This window comes from Diceros bicornis, chromosome 7 (assembly GCF_020826845.1).
Source record: "Diceros bicornis minor isolate mBicDic1 chromosome 7, mDicBic1.mat.cur, whole genome shotgun sequence".
Classification (NCBI taxonomy): Eukaryota; Metazoa; Chordata; class Mammalia; order Perissodactyla; family Rhinocerotidae; genus Diceros; species Diceros bicornis.
Window position 1 is genome coordinate 27,324,625 of NC_080746.1, and position 22,888 is coordinate 27,347,512.

The 22,888-nt window shown below is 38.6% G+C and overlaps 1 protein-coding gene across 1 annotated transcript; it reads left to right on the top strand.

Moving 5' to 3' along the window:
- Positions 1 to 68: 68 nt before the first annotated feature.
- Positions 69 to 21,753, top strand: POGLUT3 (protein O-glucosyltransferase 3). Its single transcript, XM_058545272.1, has 8 exons — positions 69 to 306; positions 6,283 to 6,480; positions 8,987 to 9,273; positions 12,215 to 12,431; positions 14,093 to 14,289; positions 15,643 to 15,837; positions 17,631 to 17,735; positions 19,156 to 21,753. Exons 1-8 carry the CDS (start codon positions 105 to 107, stop codon positions 19,279 to 19,281), a joined length of 1,527 nt encoding a protein of 508 aa, XP_058401255.1. The 5' UTR covers positions 69 to 104; the 3' UTR covers positions 19,282 to 21,753.
- Positions 21,754 to 22,888: the final 1,135 nt, after the last annotated feature.

The following is a 22,888-nucleotide window of genomic DNA, read 5'->3' on the forward strand; positions in this document are numbered from 1 at the left end:
GGCAGCAGCGCACAGGCCCGCCCCGGGGTGGGCCCAGCCCCGTCCCGCAGCGCTCCCGGCCCCTCCCCGCCGCCGCCGAGCTGGACCGCAGCGGCCCGGCGACCATGCGCCGCCTCCCGCAGGTCCCGCTGCTGCCGCTGCCCCTCGCCCTGCTCCTGGCCGCGGGCGCCCCCGAGGCGCCGGTCAGCGCGCCGCGGACCCTGGTGTGGGGGCCCGGGCTGCAGGCGGGCGTCGTTCTGCCCGTCCGCTATTTCTACCTGCAGGCCGTCAACTCGGAGGGCCAAAACCTCACTCGCTCGCCCCCAGGTAGCGTTCAGCCGCGGGCCTCCCTCGCCTCGCCGCCCGCTCCCCTCCCCTCCCGTCCCCGCCGCGCGTCCCCGCCGCTCCGCGCCTCTCGGGAATCCGCCCGCCGCCTGCGTGGCGTCTTTCCCGTGGCGTGGCGCCCTTCCTCGGTCTGGTCACCGCCTCTTCCCTCCCCTCCCCGGACACAGAGCGGCAGGGAGTCGCAACAAAAGTCTGTTGAATGAATGAACTGCGAGGGCTGTTCCTCCTTTTTTTTTGTGCAGGGACTGATGTTCCAAATGGATGGCGCCCAGAGCGTTAATGAAGGCAGTGTGAGTTTCATGTTGGCGATGGTCTTTCCACCTCTGACTTAGATGTCTGAACTGTTACAGCATTCAGGGAGTGCCTGCACGTGTTGAGTCATCGAGCCCAAAAATCGCGTCGAGTTACATTGTTTAGGCCTGATGGGTTTGAAACAGCTAACTCCTACACAAAGGAAATGTCTGAGCAGTCGGCAGAAGGGAGGCAGTTTTGCATGCTAGTTTTATGTTTTCTTATAGTTTTGAGTTCTTGAAAGCAGGTTGCAGGAATTAGTGAAACTTAGTAGAACTCATTAGGTTTTCCCTCTACGAGGATGGATCTTGTCCTGAATCCCTTCTGCCCAGTTATCCTCCCACGTTCTCCTTCACATCTTACCTTTACAGCTTCTTACAACTTGTCCTGCTGGTTTCAAGTTGTTGCCAGTCAGGATTTGGTAATTTATGTCAGTGGAAAACTATGACAACTTTTTTTTTAGTTTTGGAAAGATTTTCCATGTCCCCAAGGATCAGAAGAAAAGATTCTCAAACCCAGATTTAAAGTCTTTCACTATGGAGTACATTTTCTTCTTTATAGTTTTCTTTATTTTCTAAAATTAATTTTATAATGTTATAATGGGGGACTTTAGAAAGAAAATAAGATGGAAAACTAAGGAAAAATTAATTTATACGTGAAAAAGAAAATTACACGATCCAAAGTGAAATACTGCTAATCTTGCTATTAATGAAAGAACTGTAAATTCAAATAAAATCTCATTTTTTAATCTAAAAATATTAGCGAAGTTTTTTTTTAAGTGATAATACTCAAAGCTGTTAAGGCAGCGATGAGATTCTCTCAGACAGTGACTTCATCCTCTGCTGGCGGGAGCACAGATTGGTCAAATGTTTCTGGAAAGTAATTTTCCAAATGTATCAAGAGTCTTAAACATTTACAAACCTAATTACAAAAAATGAGTTTCAACAGTTAGAAAATATAATTTTTTAAAAATGTCGTTTAGAAAAAATGCCCATGCCCTTTAATCTGGTAATCCGATTTCTAGGTATCTGTCTCAAGAAAATGATCAGAATGTGGTTAAAGATTTTTATATGCAAGGATATTCTTGCAGTATTATAATTAATTACAGTAAGTTTAAATAGCCAACTATAAAGTAATTGCTGAATAAAATATGGTACATTCATGTGATGGAATATTTGACAGCCATTAAAAGTAACATTTTAGATTCCATTTATGTGAGGTATCTAAAGTAGTCAAATTCATAGAAACTGTTGCCAGGGGCTGATGGAAGAGGGAAACGTGAAGTTGTTGAATAGGTATAGAATTTCAGTTTTGCAAAATGAAAAAGGCCTAGAGATTCATTGCACAAAAATGTGAATATACTTAACACTACTGAACTGTACACTTAAAGTAGTTAAGATGGTCAATTTTATGTTATGTGTTTTTTTACCACAATTAAAAATTTTTTTAAACTTTAACATTTTAAAAGATTATTTAATAATGCTTATATTAGCTTAAGGATGGAATAAACAGGAAAGAAATTTTATAGTTTCATTCTAATTTTGTAATAAATAAGTGAACCTGTACCTCATTCATCAGTGTTATTATCAGTGGTTATAGCAAGAAAGTATGGAATTTTTATCACTCTTCTTTTTTCCCAAGAAAATTTTCCCCCAAAATGATCATAATGCTTTTATAATCAGAAAAAAAGTCATAAGAAAAAAAAAAAGAAAACACTAAAGACTTTCCCCAAGTCTTTTCAGACAACCTCACTTTCATTCCCTTAGATTCTACTTCTTTCCTTTCAGGCCACTTGATTTCTAGCTTCCATTTAAAAGGCTGTCCTATAGTTCTGAAAAGCTCACCCAACCAGTGTCCTACATCTTTTGCCACCATCATTCACCTGTAAGTCTTGAAATTTTTCCTTCTCCAAGAACTAATTGAAAAAGAGGCAAATTTTTCTTAAGCTGTAGACTGTCTTACATGACTTAGCAAGACTCCCTTGTTAATTATCACTCCCATTTAACAATGTGGCATTTATCTGAAACCATTATTATGCTGCATATCTCCACATGCCTAGATAACAAACATGTTGTGGATTTGAATGGTCTAAAGCAGGGGATCTCAAACTGGAGTCCACAGACAGAAATTAGGGGGTCTGTGATCTTGGATGAGGAAAAAACCTATTTAATAGCTTTATTTTCACTACTCTCTGACTTAAATTGAGTATTCCTTCTATTATGAATGTGGGCAGAACCTGTTGATACTGTTATATTCCCAGCATCTAGCACAATGCCTGGCAGAGATGCTAAGTAAGTATTGCAGGAGGAAAGAAAGAAGGGGTGGAGGGAGGGTGGTTGGAATATGTCAAGATGGTAGGATACAAATACTCATTTTCTACTCAGTTTTCCTCTACCTTCATCAGTAATGATATCTTCATAAAATAATCTTACCTCCTAGTTGTGTAGCACTTTAGTGTGTTAAACTGTGCCCTATTTAATTTGTTCTCCTTAATCGTTTTGTGAAGTAGGATGGATAGATATTATTCTCTTCACTTTACACATAAGAAAATGAGGTTCAGTGAAGCTAAAATGTCTTGCCCATGGCCCCACAGCTAACAAGTGTCAGAGCCAAGACCAGACACCCAACCCTTTGAATACCTAGTTCAGTGCTCTTTCCCTTTAATTGAATCACCTGTAATATGATTGTCATGCATCAGTTTTCAGTAAACTCCTGGAGAGTGTCCATGGTTAGCAGGCAGCCAGACATTTTTGGAGGGCTTCCATTTAGCCTCGAGGCATAACAACTTGACTTTGTTGGACTCTGCTCCCTTGGCCGTGTGGGGTTACCACTTTTGTTGCGGCTGCAGAGAGCCTTAATAAACTTCCTAAACAACAGGGGAGGCGATGACTCCGTTGTACCAGGAGTGGCAGAGATTATTCCTCCAATTTTGAATTCTGCGAATTTATGTGTCAACATTGCACAGTATGAGAAGGTGGATTCAGAATGGGCTTTGAAAGAAGAAGGATTCAAGCTATATTCAAATATGGGCTCAGCTACCCATTATATATGTGACCTTGGGCAAGTTACTTAACTCCTTGGAGCCTTGGTTTCCCGATCCATAAAGCAGGGTAACACCTACCTCACAAGTTCTTATAGGAAATAAATAAGAGAAAATGCATACAAAAATCTCAAGCTCAGGGACTGGCACATATAAGTGCTAAGTAAGTGAATTTTTTTGATTTTCGATTGTCTGCATTAGCTTTTGTCTACATAATTGCTGCATTCTCATTCAATTAGCTAGCTCTCTTCAAGAAGTTTGAATTTGTGGAGTAGAAAAACTCCAGCTGAGCCTCCATTCTGTTCCATTATATTAGCCCCCAGGACAAGTGAAAATTGACATTCCTTCCATTTGAAGCAATTTGAAAATACGTTCTTCTCATTTTCTCTTTTATGAGGTTAGAATTGCTTATTTCTGTTTCGGTCTTGATCATTATTATTTTTCATTGATTCTAACAGTAATTTCGTGCCAACAATGACACAGACATGAAAGATTACTGTAAAAATAACATTTAAAATATGTATTTCCAATGGCTATATTATATTTTTATACATAATTTTGAAATATAACTTTTAAATGCTATTTCAGAGACAAAAAAAAATGTTATAACTGAAAGAGACCATAGAGATCTAGTCCAATACTTTCAATTTAAAAATAACAAAGTGTTGGAGCTGGCCTGGTGGCGTAGTGGTTAAGTTCACATGCTCCGCTTGCATGGCCTGGGGTTCACAGGTTCAGATACTGGGTGCAGACCTACGCACCGCTTATCAAGCCATGCTGTGGCAGCCTCCCACATATAAAGTAGAGGAAGATGGGCACGGATGTTAGCCCAGGGCCAATCTTCCTCAGCAAAAAGAGGAGGATTGGCAACAGATGTTAGCTCAGGGCTAATCTTCCTCACCAAAAAAAAAAAAAACAAAAAAACAAAAAACAACGTGTTTTGGAGCTAGTTTTCTTCTGTAAATCCAGCTCTATCCAAAAAATCAGACAGTCATTAATATGCTTATCTTATGTCTGTTCTGTTTATTGAAAATCATAAGCTTGTGGAGAACAGGACTATTTGATCAGGAGACAAACATTTCTGTACAGTTTCCAGTCTGGGAGGGATAATGGAAATGGCTTTCTAGTCCCCAGGCTCTCCTTTCCTGATTTTCAATCTACTACACCACATTGCCCTCCTGAAACCAAGTGGGAAATAACACAAAGCAATAACTCATGTGTTTCATTAAGCATTTCAGGTAATTGGCCAACATTTTAAATAATTTCACATTAAATTATTACCTTTTTTTTAACACAACATCCTCTATGTTTATCTATTATAGTTCATTTATTTTAGCAGATTTCTTTCATAACTTTATCACACTTGTTTCAAGGATCTTAAGATGTGTGTGTTAGGTACTTAATTATTTAATAGCAAGATGTCAGATACCACATTACTATTACTAAATTGAAGAGACTGAGAAACAGTTCTTCTGATCCACAAGAAACAATAAAACCCTTGAAGATTCAAAGAAAGTAGAAACTTCACTCACTAGATTTAGAAACTCAAAATAGGAGAAACAAACTTTTTTTAGTAATTTCAAAAAATATATATTTAATATGCTTAATTTCATAACATGATAGATGTGAGATGAAAGACTACTTTGGTCACAACGTATTGTTTGCTATGGTTGTGGATTTCAGAGGATTCACCACATTTTTAAACATTTCCCTTTGATATGCTGATTAACTGTGGTTAGGACATTAACTGATCTTTATTCTTAAAACTCCCGAGGATCCGATCTGCACTGAGTGCAGGTATATATCCTCTGTACTCTCTGAGGAAAGATATGTCAGTGTCTGTTCCTGGGCCACAGTAACACTGATCACAACAGTATTGTTTCAAAGCCTAAATAAGTCAGCTAATATCCTGCAAAAAGAGAAGGGAAAGTTTAAGTTGTACCCTAGAACAGAAAACCCACAGAATTTTGGAGTTGAAAGGATGCCAGATCATCCTGGTATAACTGTTTCATTTCAGTTTGAGGAAACAAACTTAGAGAAGTAAACTCTAGTAGTTACAAAGGTGTGTGAGTGAGTGTGTGCATGTGTGTACGTATTTGTGCACAGAGTCTGGTAACTAGCTATAATCTCTCTCTACTTAAGGAAATAGGCTTAGAAGTATAGCTAGAAATTTGGGTTCACAAAAGGAAAATTTCCTCAGAAATGAAGGTTATTAGATATTGAAATAGTTTAAAAGAAAGCTTGTGTATATTTCACAAGGAGAAAGTTGGATTATCTTAGATCTCTGTCATTCTAAGAGTTCATGGATTTTTAACTACATGGGCTTTAAACCTACCCAAAGGAGAAAAGATCAAATAGGCAAAAAGTTAATCTCTTCCTTGCTTTCTTTATGAATTGATTTTTTTCATTCAATAAATCTTTGTTGAATGACTAATGAATCAATGTTGAGTCAGGACGTAAACCAGACATAGGTCCTGAACCCAAGGATCTTCCAAATGATAATGATTTTGTTTACCAATGGTGCTAGAAAAAAAAAATAACTTCTGTGTAGAGACACCTATCCAATAATTGTTAAGACAAAATAACCATGAAGTAATAGAGTTATTTATATATATATTTTCTTTCAGGTCAAACACTATTCAAAGTAGTAATCAAATCTCTTTCACCTAAAGAGTTAGTCCGGATTCACATCCCTAAACCATTGGACAGGAATGATGGAACATTTTTGATACGATATAGGATGTATGAAACTGTCAATGAAGGGCTGAAGATAGAGGTCCTTTATGGTGATGAACATGTGGCTCAGTCTCCCTATATTTTGAAAGGTAAGTGATTGTTACATAATCCAGAGCCAGCCTCATGTGTATTTCCCATGCCTTTCAGAATGGATTATGATGACCTTGAAGTCATGTGCAACAGAGTAAGTGTGGTATACATACCTCCTGGAGCTCAATTTAATCTGAAAATTTAAGAGAAAGAAAACTAAGTAATTTAAAGAGATTTAAATGATAGGGGAAAAAATCTTGTGTATTTACCCAGGTAGTCACCATTTCCAGTACTCTTTATTCTTTTGCATAAATACGTATATCCATCTAATACCATTTGCCTTCTCCCTAAAGGATTCCCATTAACGTTTCTTTTTTTGTGTATGTGAGGGAGATCAGCCCTGAGCTAACATCTGATGCCAATCCTCCTCTTTTTGCTGAGGAAGATTGGCCCTGGGCTAGCGTCCGTGCCCATCTTCCTCTACTTTATATGGGACACCGCCACAGCGTGGCTTGACAAGCGGTGCATCGGTGCGTGCCCAGGATCTGAACCTGGGAACCCCGGGCTGCCAAAGCGGAGCACATGCACTTAACCACCCCGCCACCGGGCCGGCCCCCGCATTAACATTTCTTTTGGTGTGAGAATGCTGCTGATGAATTCTACTAGCTTTTGAATGCCTGAAAACGTCTTTATTTTGCCTTCGTTTTCAAAAGACATTTTTGCTAGGTATATAATTGTAGGTTAACATTTTCCTTTTAGTATTTGAAGATGTTGTTCCACTATCTTGCCGCTTGCATTGTTTCCAGCAATAAATCTGCCGTCATCCACATCTTTGCTCCTCTGTGCCTCTAAAGATTTTCTCTTTAGGTTGTTTTGAGCTATTTGATTATGTGCTTTTCTTCATGTTTCTTGTGCTTGGGGTTTGCAGAGATTCTATAAATCTTTGGGTTTAAATCCAGAAAAATTTTGGCCATTATTTCTTCAAATATTTTTCTGTTCTACCCCAGAATTCCTCCAAGAATTCTAATTACCTATATTTTAGACTTGAAATTATCCCACAGCTCACTGATGTTCTTTTCATTTTTTAATTTCTTTTTTTTCTCCATTTCATTTTGCATAGTTTCTATTGCTATATCATTAAGTTCACTAATCTTTTCATCTGCAATGTCCAGTTTGTCGTTAATTCCATCTAGTGTATTTTTCATCTCTCGATGCTTTCTCGTTTATTTGACCTTTTTTTCCAATTACTTGGAAATTACTTGGAATTTTACTTGGAAATAGTTTGAACCTTTCAAATTTTGCTTTTACAATTTATGAGGTGGGACCAGAGCCATGTTTAGTCTAGGGCTAATTATTCCTCACTACTCAGGCAATACCTCTCTGCCTACTCTACCCAAGTCCCATGAATTAGGATGCTTTCCAGTCTGGCTGGTATGAATAGGCACTATTCCCAGGCCTGTATGAACAATGGGTACTGTTGCCTCTAATCCTGAGAGGTTCTTTCCCTGCCTTGGATAGTTTCCACACACATATACACTGATCAGTACCCTAAATACTTGAGAAGAAGTTTGTGCAGATCTCTGGAGTTCTCTCTGTGCAGTTCTTTCCTTTCAGAGAGTCTGTCCTACAAATTCTAGCTGCCTTCATCTTCCTGGACTTTCAGCTCTGTTTCCTCAACTCAGTGAGACTGCTGGGCTCTGCCTAGATTTCTCCTCCCTGGTCCACAACCTGGACACTCTCTTAGGCAGTAAGCTTGAGGAATTATAGGGTTCACCTTATTTGTTTCCTATCTCTCAGATTCATTGTCCTTCATTGCCTGATGTCCAGTGTCTTAAAAACTGTTGTTTCATATATTTTGTCTGTTTTTTTTTTGGTAGTTTCAGGTGGGAGGGTAAATTGGGCCATATTACTTGTCTTGGTCTAAAGTAGAAATCCTCAAGAAACTTAATTTTTAAAGGTGTTTTTTTATATTAAAGTAAGTATGGATATATTTTGAAATAAGATAAAATGTGCATAAATTCTTTTTTAAATGAATCTTCAGAGAAATTTTATATGTATGGCTGGGCACTTTAAAATTACACTGCCAGATGCCCCTGGGTTACACATTTCCTCTTTGAGATGTGCTGATGGAGGTGATTTTAGGGACTAAGAGGAGGAGACCCCAACTTGTCTTAAAAAATCACCACCCCTACTATATAATAAAGCCTGAAAAGTAATACATTCTCTTTTTCCTTGTTAAAAGGTAACTTGTTTTATATTCATCATCCATTTATAACTCACTCAAGTGAATTTATCAGCTAATTGACCAAGAATAGGTTATATTGGGAGAGAGCATATGCTATACAAGCTTGTCTAGGGGGCTGTGAAAAGGGGACAGAAAGTAGAAGCACAGGACTTGGACATAACTAGTTGACCACTGATTTGTTTAGGGCAGATTATCCCTGTCTGGGTAATCTTAGAATTCACCAAAAGTGATCCCATGTTCACATCAGGGGCAGAAACAACTCCCCGAGTTGTGGTGCTTGTTAATGGAATGTGGCATTGTATGTGTTTTGCCTTCCCTAGGACCAGTGTACCATGAGTACTGTGAGTGTCCAGAAGAAGATCCTCAGGCCTGGCAGAAAACTCTGTCTTGTCCAACCAAGGAACCACAGATTGCAAAAGATTTTGCTTCTTTTCACAGCATCAATCTCCAGCAAATGCTAAACGAAGTTCCTAAAAGGTTTGGGGATGAGAGGGGCGCCATTGTTCATTACACAATTCTCAATAACCACATCTACCGGAGATCTTTAGGGAAATACACAGACTTCAAAATGTTCTCTGATGAGATTTTGCTGTCACTGGCAAGAAAGGTATGAGAATGAATTAATCGATTCTAAAAACAATATAGTTTGATTATTTAGTTGTAACATTTAAATGCTTAAAATAATAATAGCAAAGGATGGAAATGGATTCCAGGCTTGAACATGTACATCTAAGTTGTCTACCACCTGAGTCTTCATAAATTCTCCACCTTTATGGATCTCTCTTTCTTTTAATATTTAAATTAAATACCTTACTTACCCCTATCCCAGGTAAGTAGGCCAAACAAGGCACTCCCAATGTGTCTGTGAACTCCCAGACATTTACAGCCTCAAGGTCACTTATTGAAGTTCTTTGTTCCTGCTGAATACTCCTTCCATTCTGATTCCACTTTCTGCAGCTGTGTTGTTCTTGTCACCTCAAAATGACCTGAACTTAGAACACGTTTTCCTTGTTTTACCCAAAGAGCCTCTAAAAGATTGTGTGCATGGCACATTTTGTTGATGGTTGGGGTAACAGAGAGAGGTTATTTTGTACCAGTGCATAGTAAAAAAAAAAAAACTAAAACAGAAACTCTAACATTTAAAAATAGACATCCCCAGGGCCAGCCCGGTGGCGTAGTGGTTAAGTTCGCACACTCCACTTTGGCGGCCCAGGGTTCGCATGTTCAGATCCCGGGCATGGACCTACACACTGCTTATCAAGGCATGCTGTGGCAGGCATCCCGCGTATAAAGTAGAGGAAGATGGGCACAGATGTTAGCCCAGGGCCAATCTTCCTCAGCAAAAAGAGGAGGATTGGCCACAGATGTTAGCTCTGGGCTAATTTTCCTCACCAAAAAATAAAAATAGACATCTCTGAGTATTAATCAGACTCTCAGTCATCCTTGCTTCTGGGACTTTCTCACTGGCTGTCCTTGATTTTCAAGTCTGGGCTTCTTACTAAATATGGTTGGGCCCTCCATCTTTCAGAACACTTCTCCATACCCCCAACAACTCCCCTCCATCCCTCTATTATGCCCCTCTTTCCACATTTGCAAAACTCATAAGCAGAGCAGTTCAAACTGCCTTTTGTTCTTCCTTCTTCCTGACCATGCAGAGTGAAGAGTGAAGATGGGCATTTTTTACCTTTCTCACCTAGAAAGATCATCAAGGTAGTTTTCTAAACCAAAAGCCAACTTTTTCCTGATGAGAGTTATAGTTTCCCAAATATGCTGAATATGTGGCTGCAATCAATTCTTATTTTAAATAGCAGCCACCTCCCACCTCCCCATCAGCTCACAGTATGAGCATATGAGCATATTAGGGGCACCTGATCCTACAGGTGGTACTTTCTTCCTGAGCTACCACCAGTCCACCCTGCCGTGTATTCCTGTATCTTGTACTCATGTGCTTTTTAGCTAGGGATGATTTTGTCCCTCAGGGGACATTTGGCAATGCCTAGAGACATTTTTGCTTGTTACAACTGGGAGGTTGCTACTAGCGTCTGGTGGGTAAAGGCCAGGGCTGCTGTTAAACATCCTACAATGCACAGGACAGCCCCCCACAGCAAAGAATTACCCAGACTAAAATGTCAATAGTGCCCAAACTGAGAAACTCTGTTCAGTAGTGAGAACTTCTGATATGGAGTTTATTAATGGGCTTATAAATGCAAGTAGGGAAGTAATAGGGTGAGTAGTCATATCCCTTGCCCTTCTCTTCTGTTCCAGGTTCTTAGCCTGGTGACTGGGAAGAAATCTAAGATAAATAAGACTCAGCTCTGGTCTTTGAGCAGCTCACTCTAGTGGGACTTGTCTTTGTTATTTGGAAGTGAGGCTGGGATGTGAATACAAACAAGTAATTGTACCACTGCATGATAGGCATGTAAGAAAAGTAGGTACCCAGGGTTAAAATGCCTGAGGAGGGCAAGTCATAGAGAAGGTAACATTGGATCTGGGTTTGAAGGATGAGAAAGGAGACTGCCAAGTGAATAAGTAGGAGAAGAACATTCCAAGTGAAAAGAATTACATATTAAAGTGGGTGGCATTTTCAGAGAGTAGCTTCAAGTTACTCAAGTTACATAGGCAGGTGGAAGATGAAGCTCAAAACTAAGCTGGAGCAAGATAGCGGGGCCCCGAATTCCAGCCAGAGGTTTAGACCTTGTCCTATAGGCTTAAGGTTCTGTTAAGCTTGGCAGTAACATTAATGTGGGTTTTAGAAATTTGGGCAGGGGCCGGGCTGGTGGTGTAGCAGTTAGGTGCGTGTGTTCCGCTTCGGCGGTTGGACTGTGGGCGAGCACCGATGCACCGCTTGTCAAGCCATGCTGTGGCGGCGCCCCATATGAAGTAGCGGAAGATGGGCACAGATGTTAGCCCAGGGCTGGTCTTCCTCAGGAAAAAGAGGAGGATTTGGCATCGGATGTGAGCTCAGGGCTAATCTTCCTCACAGAAAAAAGAAAAAAAAATGTGGGCGGCAATATGGAGAGCAGATTAGAATGGGGAGAGTCTAGAACCAGAACATCCCGTAAGGAGCAACTATTGCAACAATCTAGGCAAGAGATGATAAAGGCTTAAAGTAAGGCATTGACCATGGAGATGGTTATGGAGTAGCAGTTTCCAGAAACAAATGTAGATGTCATAAAGAGGTTTGATAGTGAAGGAAAACAAGGGCTTGGGTCTAACTTTGTAGATTCTTACTTAGGCAGCTAGCAGAAAGGGTGCCTGAAGCCACTCATTCATACTTTTCTACACAATTTTCACATCTATAATACTAAACAATTTTAAATGCCACCTCTGAACAGAGGTAGCTGACTCCTGGTTAAGTGAATTTGCCATATTACCACCCTTGCCCTTGATTTTCTGATACTACTGATGACCAAGAGGCATTCTTCTCTCTTCTACTGTTTTCAAATGTTGTTTTATCAGAAATATTTAAGCAAGCCAGAGAACTGAAGCATTTAGTACCAAAGACTGAGATCTTCTCAGCACTGATGTTTATTCTTTTGTTTATTTAGGTTCTTCTCCCAGATTTGGAATTTTATGTTAATCTTGGAGATTGGCCCTTGGAGCATCGAAAAATCAATGAAACCCCTGGCCCTTTACCTATCATTTCATGGTGTGGCTCTCTGGACTCACGAGACGTTATCCTCCCAACGTATGACGTCACCCACTCCACACTTGAAGCAATGAGAGGTGTTACAAATGATCTCCTCTCTATTCAGGGAAATACAGGTAAATTAAAGTTAATTCTGTAGGGAAAAGCTTAGAGCTACAAAAGGTGGAAGGAATGTTCAGTCAGAGGGAGTAAAGGTGTATATTTAAATAACCGTTGTTCTTATTTTCTAACCAAGAAAAAGAAAATCAGCACCCTAATCTGAAGTGGTTTGTTTAGGATTCTTCTAATCCAAAAATTAGAGATAATGTGGGTTAGGCTGGTAATGTCCAAACCTACCGGAACTGGGTCTCCTTTGAGTTGGTCACTTGTAAATACCATTTGAAAATATATATTTTGTAAAATTGTCACTTAATTCTGACTCCATTGCCTTTATATTGCTGGATGAAGTGAGAAAGCATTTTGAAAAATATAAAATTATATGCAGATATACAAGAATTGTGATAGCAGTATGATTTGGATATTACTACCTCCAACACTTTGTAAGGAATTCTCCTCTTCTTTCTGCCTCTCCTGATCCTTTAAAATCTAAATTCCTTTCCTCCTGTTTGATGGCCTTAGATTTATGGTACAACACACCTTTTTATTAAACTGAACTCCTTGAGTAGAAAAAACCCTGCCTTGTCTTTATAGCCTCTCTTTCTATTTATTGTGGTTTGGTGGACTTATTTAGTAGATGAGGCCAGAGACTCTTTGTAAACTACCTAAAGATACGTGAAATGAAAACTGACCTACTTTTTATTTGATAACAGTGAATTCCTGAAAAGGTGTACTAAAATAGTAAAGAGATTGACCCCCTCCAATTTCTATGTTTTATGATTTATCCTTTAGAACACTGAGAGGTGTTAACTAATGACCTCTCTTTAGAATAATAGAAACAGATTTAAGTTAATTCTTCTAAAATATTTTCCTCCCAGGAAAGAGAGGATATATATAGTTGAGTTATACATACATATTTGCTTTTAACAGCATATTAGGAAAAATATTCCTTGTATTCAAAAGCGATGTGCTCACTTTTCTGAGCAACCTAAGGATTAAAGATGTGTGGGTGTTACTTAGTTATATAGTTTGTTCTGGTGACCCTCTCTAAGAACAAAAGCCTAGCTCATTTTTTTATTGTAAAGCACAAAAGATGGAAGAAGCTAATGCCTTACTGAGTGGGCCAAGTCACTGAATCTCTTTTTGCTTTGAATTTGACCCAACATTATTTTGAATGTTTCCTAATGTCGCACAACAGAGGAGCTTTCACAAGTAGACAAATGGGTGAAATTAGAGCTTTCTCTTCTATGATACAGCAAATAAAAGGGCCGGCCCCGTGGCTTAGCGGTTAGGTGCGCGCGCTCCGCTGCTGGCAGCCCGGGTTCGGATCCCGGGCGCGCACCGACACGCTGCTTCTCTGGCCGTGCTGAGGCCGCGTCCCACATGCAGCAACTAGAGGGATGTGCAGCTATGACATACAACTATCTACTGGGGCTTTGGGGGAAAAGATAAATAAATAAATAAAATTATTAAAAAAAAATAAAAGTCTAACCTCGAAAGTATCTCAGGCAAATTGAGACTCTATCCCATATTTTTTGGAAATGGCATCTACTTTAGAAGATGAGTTGGTGATAAAAGAGCTTTAATATCTAAACTGACAATGGTAGATTAAAGATGATTATACTTATCATGAAAAAAGTCAAATTCATAATCATATTTTTTTATGGTCTCAAACTTCTAGGGCCTTCCTGGATCAATAAAACAGAGAAAGCTTTCTTCAGAGGTAGAGACAGCCGAGAGGAGAGGCTTCAGTTGGTGCAGCTGTCCAAAGAAAATCCACAGCTCCTAGATGCAGGCATTACAGGATATTTCTTTTTCCAAGAGAAAGAAAAGGAGCTTGGAAAAGCTAAATTGATAGGCTTCTTTGATTTCTTTAAGGTATGCGTTTACGTCTTCCTGTCTGGATGTGAAGTGATAAACTTGTGTTAACAGTCTACTAAATAGCCAGGCTTGGGCACATTTCTCCTTTCCTGTGAACTGACACGCACTTTGTTATCAGGCATAGAGAATTACAAAATTCATTGTGGTTTCCTCTTTGTTTTCTTGTTATTTCTAACTTTTTCTACTAAATAGCTCAGAACTATATTTAATACTCAAAATATAGTACAAGGATTAACCTGGGGTTTTGGTTCATTTATTTCTCTGATTTTCTCTTTTTTGTATTTGTTTTAATAAGCTGGGAATAAAAATGATCTCAGATCATGAAATGATCTCAGATGCCTTTTGTAAATAGAAAGAGTATAAATTCATATAAGCAAAATAGGAGCTGGAATTGGGGTTCAAGTCCTGCCTTAGTCCTGCCTCTTGTCTTGCCTCTGCCACTAACTGTGGGACCTTCATCTCTTAGAGCCTCTGGCCTCTAAACATGCCTGATGCCTGCCTAGCTCCTGCAGAGCATTGCCATGGGGCTCAAAGGAGATAGAGATGTGAACAATGTGACAAAATCTGACTGCCTAGAAAACTCCTTGTACCGATTATTTAAGAAAAAATTAATTACTAAATCTGTGAGTATATCCTGTTCATCTCAGTGTAATGTAATGAAAAGAACATGGGATTTGAACTTAGAGAATAGAGGTTTATAAAATCTCTGAACACTAGTTTTCTCATTTGTAAAAAAAGAGGGGAATGATAATACCTGCTTCAGATTATTATAATTGAATGAGGTCTAATGCCTGTGAAAAGTGATTTTGAAATGTCAATCAAAGTTTATTAGTCCAACATATATGTACTATGTCACCAGCATCACAATTGTCCTTAAAGTTCTCCAGGTTTCTGTCTGCTCAACTCTAAACTGAACAATAGAGATAATGCCTTCCTTGTTCATAGGTTGAGTATAAGGAACAAATGAAATAATGTATAAATGAAAGTGTGAATTGTTATCAACATTCAGATTTAATAAATATAGAACTTTTGAAAATAGTTTTCCTACCTGGTTATGGAAATCTGAATTCCCCATAACTTAGACATAGTTGAAATAGATATTCCTATTTCCTAAAATTATTTATCTTTAAATGCATTGTATTTCTTAAAATTGACCTGCTAAAGTCTGCTTATGATTTTAATACAAAGAGAAAATGTGAGTTACAAAATAAAATATAAAACTTCTTAACACTAATTTGGAAAATGGGAAATAATTCTTTTAAATTTAGTATCACAGTGTTGATGAGAAGCAGAAGTGAAGCAGATGACTGCTAAAATTTTTGTTTGTTTATGTTTGTTTCAATCTTTCAGTACAAGTATCAAGTGAATGTGGATGGGACCGTGGCTGCTTACAGATATCCGTATCTCATGCTGGGCGACAGTCTGGTTCTGAAACAGGAGTCGCCATATTATGAGCATTTCTATATGGCACTAAAGCCTTGGAAACATTATGTTCCAATTAAAAGAAATCTCAGTGATTTACTAGAAAAAGTTAAATGGGCCAAGGTACGCTTTCTACAATTTTAGTCTCTTTAAACAATAACAAATTCACTAGTATTAGTTACATGAGTTCCCTCATAACACAATTTAATTTAACATAATTTAGTCAAAAGAAATGTTATTTTCTAAAATTTTTGCTCCCTTGAAATATCTAGAAAACTAACATCAGGATCATTTTGTGTACCTTCTGTCAACATTTTTGAGGACTTTTATGGGGCCGGCCCGGTGGCACAAGCAGTTAAGTGTGCGCACTCTGCTGCGGCAGCCCGGGTTCACAGGTTCGGATCCCAGGCGTGCACCGATACACCGCTTGGCAAACCATGCTGTGGCAGCGTCCCATATAAAGTGGAGGAAGATGGGCATGGATGTTAGCCCAGGGCCAGTCTTCCTCAGCAAAAAAAAAAAAAAAAAAAAAAAAAAAAGAGGAAGATTGGCAGATGTTAGCACAGGGCTGATCTTCCTCACAAAAAAAAATTTTTTTTGAGGCCTTTTAGAAGATTTGAAGTCCAGTGTTATATAGAATATAGATTTTTCTAAAGGAATTATTATTCATGCATATACACACAAGCAAGAACACACCAAATGCAAATTACAGATTGAAAAGATCAGGGTTAAAGTGCTTCATGTGCAAGAAAATATTTAAGGCAATTATGTTACTCATTTCTTTTCCCCAGTTAGAAAAAAGGCACAAGTTCTTAATGAATGCATACTATACAACATCCTGAGAATCACATTTCCTATAAAATAAGAATTCTTTTTTTTAATGAAAAGGTATTAAAAAGCTGTTGTGTTTTATTATGAAACTATAAAAATTTACCCTTCCATTTATAAGACTTCATTCTGTTTCTAAGTTTCTGAGAAACAATATTTGGTTTTGGAAATAACTGGGTGCCTGAGGCAGAGTCGTTTTTGTGACCCTTTATAAAGAGTCAGAATTGCTTGCAAATGGCTTTTCCTATGGGCAGCATGGTAGAATATTAGCTATTTTATGTAAGTGTTATTAAGAACACTGACTATTCCTGGTACTGAAGGAACAGCCTGTGAGTACTAATGACTGAACTTTTTATTACAACAATATACTCTTCCATTGGTAACGTTTTATAGCAACTTTTCTGCTCTGATTACATATTTAATTGGAGCTTTTAAGAGATGTTATAACATGAAAACTGATTCATTCTATTCTAGTTTGTATTTTAATATCAAATAGAGAGGGTTAGGATGGAGGAACAGACAAGGAGCCCTAAACTTCTTGGGTGGCTAGGAAAGTACCAAGCTAGTCACAATAGAGGCTGCATGTGGGTTGTTGCACTGTGGCAGGGGGTGGGGGTGGGGGTTGTTTTCTGGGCCTGTTTCTTGTCCAAACATGTATAATCATTTCTATGTCACAGAAATGTCTAGGAAAGTGTATTTCAGTAGCCTCATTTCTTTTTTTTTTTTTAAAGATTTTATTTATTTATTTATTTTCCCCCCAAAGCCCCAGTAGACAGCTGTATGTCACAGCTGCACATCCCTCCAGTTGCTGTATGTGGGACGGGGCCTCAGCATGGCCAGAGAAGCAGTGTGTCGGTGCGCGCCCGGGATCCGAACCCGGGCCGCCAGCAGTGGAGCGCGCGCACTTAACCGCTAAGCCACAGGGCCGGCCCAGTAACCTCATTTCTAAGTTATGTTTTTATTGCTGTCTATCTCTCCCATGCTGTTCACATTTACCCCCACATCTATCCTACCTCACACTCACCCCTAGCTTTCTTTGTTGGTCATAAGAGTAATTTTCATCCATTGTTTCTTTTTAAACCTTTCAGGAAAATGATGAAGAAGCCAAGAAGATTGCCAAAGAAGGGCAGTTGACTGCTAGGGAGCTGCTACAGCCCCACAGGCTATACTGCTACTATTACCAAGTACTACAGGTCAGTTCAGGGTATCCATCCTGCTGAGTCAAGCATCCTCAGACCACATACTTGGCCTGATTGCCTCACTTCTTGAGGGAGTTCAGCGAGTCAGCCTGTGGAACTCTGGCTAAGCTGAGGCACCAGCCTATGGAAAGATAGGACTGGTGCTAAGTCCTTTTGCAGCCACCATATTTTTATCTCCATTCAGTATTATAAAAAACAGCGCTTAGAGCTCTTACAAATATAAATTAAAGGCTCCTCCCATCTTGTCAGTGCTATCCTTTATTAAATGCCTTATGCAATTCCTAGTTTAGGTGTTCTCTGAACCTCAGAGAATAACATCTTTCCTCATCTGGAAAATAAGAAAGTTGGTCTAGAGATCATTAACATGTCTTTCTGTTCAAAATGCCCACCTCTTTGTTCTCCTTACTACTTAGGGTCCATACTTTTGCTCTCACAGTACAGGATGGAAAGCAAATATTTAATTTACTGTATAAAACAAACAAATGGAAAATCTTTATAATAGTTCTAACACCTAGTGCTGAATACTGAAGTGCAGATATTTACTAGGAAGCAAAGGATTGGTTCTTTGAGTAACTGCATTATGTTTTACACAGTAAAATTTAGCTAGGGAGAGAAAAATAAGAAATTATGTTTTTGTTTTTAACCTAAACTTATTTTTTGTGGGCAGAAAAAAAGCAAATTTCCTCAGATGCCTGTGGCTACTACCCTATCATGGAATATGGGCATGATACATACACCATTTACCAGAAGCAGCTTTTCCCTTAAATGAGTTCTGTCCCCTCTGCTGGTCTAGCTGTAATTTTAATAGTAGGAGTTTCTCCCTCTAAAATATTAATTAGGCTCATGTACTCATTCAGTATTTTATTGGATTTGGCCCAGGACCATGAATGTATATGGAACCACTGAACTGAAATGGCCAATTTATAGGAATATTTCAGTCACTGGCTAAAGTGGAGGGATATTTCACAGGCCTGTCAACATTTAAAAAATGTGTGTGACTGTAGGCCTAAAGGGAAGGATGTGTGAGACCACCAACTTTATTTTGAGATGCTTATTACTTTAGTTTGCTGATTTGAGTATTCAACAAAGTTAATTATTCATTAACAAGTGGAGGATAAACGCCAAGAGGTGCTATAGTTTCAAGGAGGGACACTTGGCCTGACATCCCTTTCTTAGAGCTTCTTACCTACACATAAAATTGTGGATTGGGACTCCTTGTTAGATTATGAAATATTGCACTAGTGCCTGTAATAACTAAAGTTAAAATGTAACTTTAAGACTGGAATAAACCAGACCTTTGGTTTTAGTCTGAAGATACACAGCAACTAGAAACGATAGCACGAATGGGGTGGGGAGGATTCAGTGGATTGAAGTGTGGACTAATCTTTCCCTTGCCTTCAAACACACATTTCAGAAATATGCTGAGCGCCAGTCCAGCAAACCAGAAATACGTGATGGAATGGAACTTGTTCCTCAGCCAAATGATAATGAATCCATCTGCCAGTGCCACAGGAAAAGGCCTTTAAGAGAAGAGCTTTAAGTCAGTCCAGATTCCCTCCTGTGTATGCCAGTGACATCTGTAATGGAAGCATTCAGATAGAATCTAAGCCGTGAAGAACACAGCTTGGAAGACTTTATCCAATGGACTAGTTCTCTTGGTGGCTTTATATAATGTGGATGGATAGAGCAATGTTAGAGCAAGTATTACCAAATATCTTTGGATATTAATGTCTTTTGAGTACAAACTGCTATTATCAGCATCATAGTGTTTCTAAAAAGAAAACTTGGGGATCATAGCAGATAGAGAGGCTTGCCAAAATCTAAATCACTCTCTATGAAACTGTTTACGTCATATTTATTGGTTTGTTTCTATCCCTTGTCCACTTTTCCTCTTCCACTTCCAATTATGAAGAAAAAATATTTGTGCAGAGCTTTTTTTCCCCGCTCTGCAACTTTCTCCTCCTATAAGCTGCTTTGGCATTCAGTAATAGAAAGCCGCCTCTAGGAAGGTCTGATAAGAATAATTAAGGAAGATGAGGAAGACTCTGTTATTAAAGGTAGCTTGGAGACTATGGAAGGGATATTTTTTTAAAGCTCATTCCTATCTTTTTAACTAAGCTTTACTAAGGCCTGAGACAAAATTGAGTAGAAATTGTGCCTTAAGCTAGTAATTCCCAATCTATCTGGGTTGGACACCCATGAAGGACAACATAATTATTAAAGTAGATTAGAGCATCTTTTGGGTACCATTCATTATCTGTGTATTGAATAAATCAAAGATAATTATAGTCAGGTGGGAATCTTTAATTCTTTTTACTCTTTAAAAGGGATACTTGAAAACGTCTGCAGCAAGCTGCAGGGAGGCTGGTGTCTTGGAATTTGCTAATAATCTAACAAAGGCAAGCATCCCCTCCTCACTACACCCTTCTTATCTTACTGCTAAGATAAAAACTTTGGAAATTTCCTTTGCCTTTTAGGACAGGGTCAAGACTTAAGACTTATAACCCAGAAATTCATCACATACTCCTTGTAACAACACCAATGCAAGATTCACTTCACTAAAGAACATACTCCAAAAACAAGAGCTATCCACGCTCCCAGTCTAAAAATATTCACTTCCCTAATTGAAATATTTACTTAATCTGGAAAACAATGTAACTGCTTTAAAGTAGTCATATATATTCTTTATTGAAAATCAACAAGAACACAGGATTTTTTTTTTTTAACTAGACCAAAGCAAAACCACATTTCAAAACCGTGAAATCGAAGCCCAGTATCCATGGAAAACTCCAATAGCCACCAATTGTTCAAAACCACAAGTGTACACGTATAAAATAAAGAGCAAGCTGTACTGGGACCATACCCTAATGAATCCATGTCCTACACATATTGTACATGGAGTTTGGGGCTTGTCAAAGCTAAGTTATGGAAAGAAAGTTTGCCCTCCCTCACACTGCCCTGCCCTCCAACCCCAGGTCCTTCCTGATGACTAATGGCATTTTGTTAGAAACATCTTACATTTTTAAAATTTCTATCACCTGCTGCCAAACAAGTTTGATAGTTAAAAGCAAGTTGAGACAAACCAGGCAGCTTCTGGCATGAAACAGGAAGGATATGCTTAAGAAATTAAGTGGAGCCCCTCAAAAAATTCCAAAAGGAGAGAGCAGCTTTAATCTAGAAAATCCTTCATCCACCACCTCAGTCATAGCCTTTAAAAAGAGTTTGTTTTACGTGGCTTTCTTGTCATGAATATAATTTAGTAAAAATAGGATTACTAAAACCCTGATTCTTTCCAAGAGGAAAGAATCATATTACCCACATATTCTATTAGTCATTTTTAATACTTCAACTTTCATTAAAAATATCTGATTTTTAAAAGGAGGAGAGGGCTGTAAGGATATGCAAGTAAATATAATAACCACATTTGTCTAAATAAGCTATCAACATGTTTGTTGCAGCATTGTTTTTTTGAATAAAATGTTGGAAACACCTTAAATAGCCATTATGAAGGAACTGGCTAAATAGAAATTGACACATCAAGCAATACAGTATTACCATTAAAAAGAATGAAGTAACTCTAAATGTACTATCATGAAAGATTTCCATGACAGTGTTCAGTGAAAAAAGCAAGATACAAAACATGTATAATGTGAAACCATTTATGTAAAAACAAAAATATATCCATGTGGTTGAAAGTTTGGAAGGATATTCACCAATATCTGAGGAGGGGATGGAGAGAAGAGAATTTTTACTTTTGTTATATACCTGTCTATGATATTTTAAATGTTTTTACTCTAAGTATGAATCAGATTGCAAAATAAAGAAAAATGCAAACCTAGGAAAAGACAATAAATGTACAATATATATAGGAAAAGAAGATGGATATTTATATTTTCCATTATGCTGTTTTAAAATCTACTATGTCTAGAATTTTATATCATGGGACGTATTATATACACTTTTTAAATAAAGTAAATTTTCTAAATAAAATTTTGAAAAAGATAAATTTCATTTTTAAGAAAAAGATTGTAACTGCCTATAGCCTTGATATTTCTGTAGCTGGATTGGTCTAATATTAATTCTATTATATGTTCATGAATAAATGAACCAAAACTTCAGTCACTACCACTCAATCCCTAGTGGGAAGAAATCTAATACTAGAGGAAAAGATATTTGGGCTTGACACCATTATTTTCAGTTATTTCAGATGACAATACAATAAATTCAGTGTCTTAGTCAGCTTGGGTTGCCATTATAACAAATATATCAGAGACTGGGTGGCTTAAACAGCAAATATTTATTTTTCACATTTCTGGAAGCTGGAAGTCCTAGATCAAAGTGCCTGCATGTTTGGTGTCTGGTGAGAGCCTGCTTCCTGGTTTGCAGACTGACACCTTCTCATTGTGTCCTCACGTGGCAGAGAGCCAGAGAGAGGAAGCAAGCTCTTTCTTGTCTCTTCATATAAGGGCACTAATCCCATCATGAGCACTCCACCCTTGTGACCTAATTACCTCCCAAAGGCCCTGTCTCCAAATACCATCCCATTGGGGATTAGAGTTTCAACAAATTAATGGCAGGGGGAGGGGTGATAAACATTCAGTCCACAGCAGGCAGGGAAAGGATGCATGCTCCCTGGACATAATAAGGCCAAGGTTAGAAGAAACATAATTTCTTATTTGGAGGGAAAGGAGATCATCCTTGTGGTGGTGAAATATGTTTGACTACAAATAGCTGAGGACAAAATTAACTAGACCTAGAGTAAAAATCCCTCTTTTATGTACAGAACCACAGTTTACCCTTTTCCAACCACTGCCACTCCCAGCCCATGCCAACCTCGTGGAGCCATTCCAGACACTGAGATCACAGTTAAGTCTCTTCTAAGTCAAGTTCTCTCTGTAGAGCTGTGTGGAAGAGGAAGCCACTAACTTTACACTGATGATCAACACTGCAACATTTCTTAGACAAAAGGAAAGTAAAAGACTGGGCTTTATTTTTTTCTGTAGGAAAAAATAGCATATTCTGGAAGTGGGCAGGGGGAGGGAAAGAGGTGGTATATGTAAAGGGGGATGAGACAGACATAAGTGAGGGGAGGAGGGGAAGAGAGTTAGAAAAAAAGGAATATTTTTGAGAGTTACCTGTTCTGTTAA

Bases quoted from the DNA above. Each gene is read 5' to 3' on its own strand.
- POGLUT3 (XM_058545272.1), top strand. From the start codon at position 105: ATGCGCCGCCTCCCGCAGGTCCCGCTGCTGCCGCTGCCCCTCGCCCTG. The intron at 12,432-14,092 runs GTAAATTAAAGT...TCAAACTTCTAG, and splicing joins CTCTATTCAGGGAAATACAG to GGCCTTCCTGGATCAATAAA. The intron at 17,736-19,155 runs GTCAGTTCAGGG...CACACATTTCAG, and splicing joins ACTATTACCAAGTACTACAG to AAATATGCTGAGCGCCAGTC.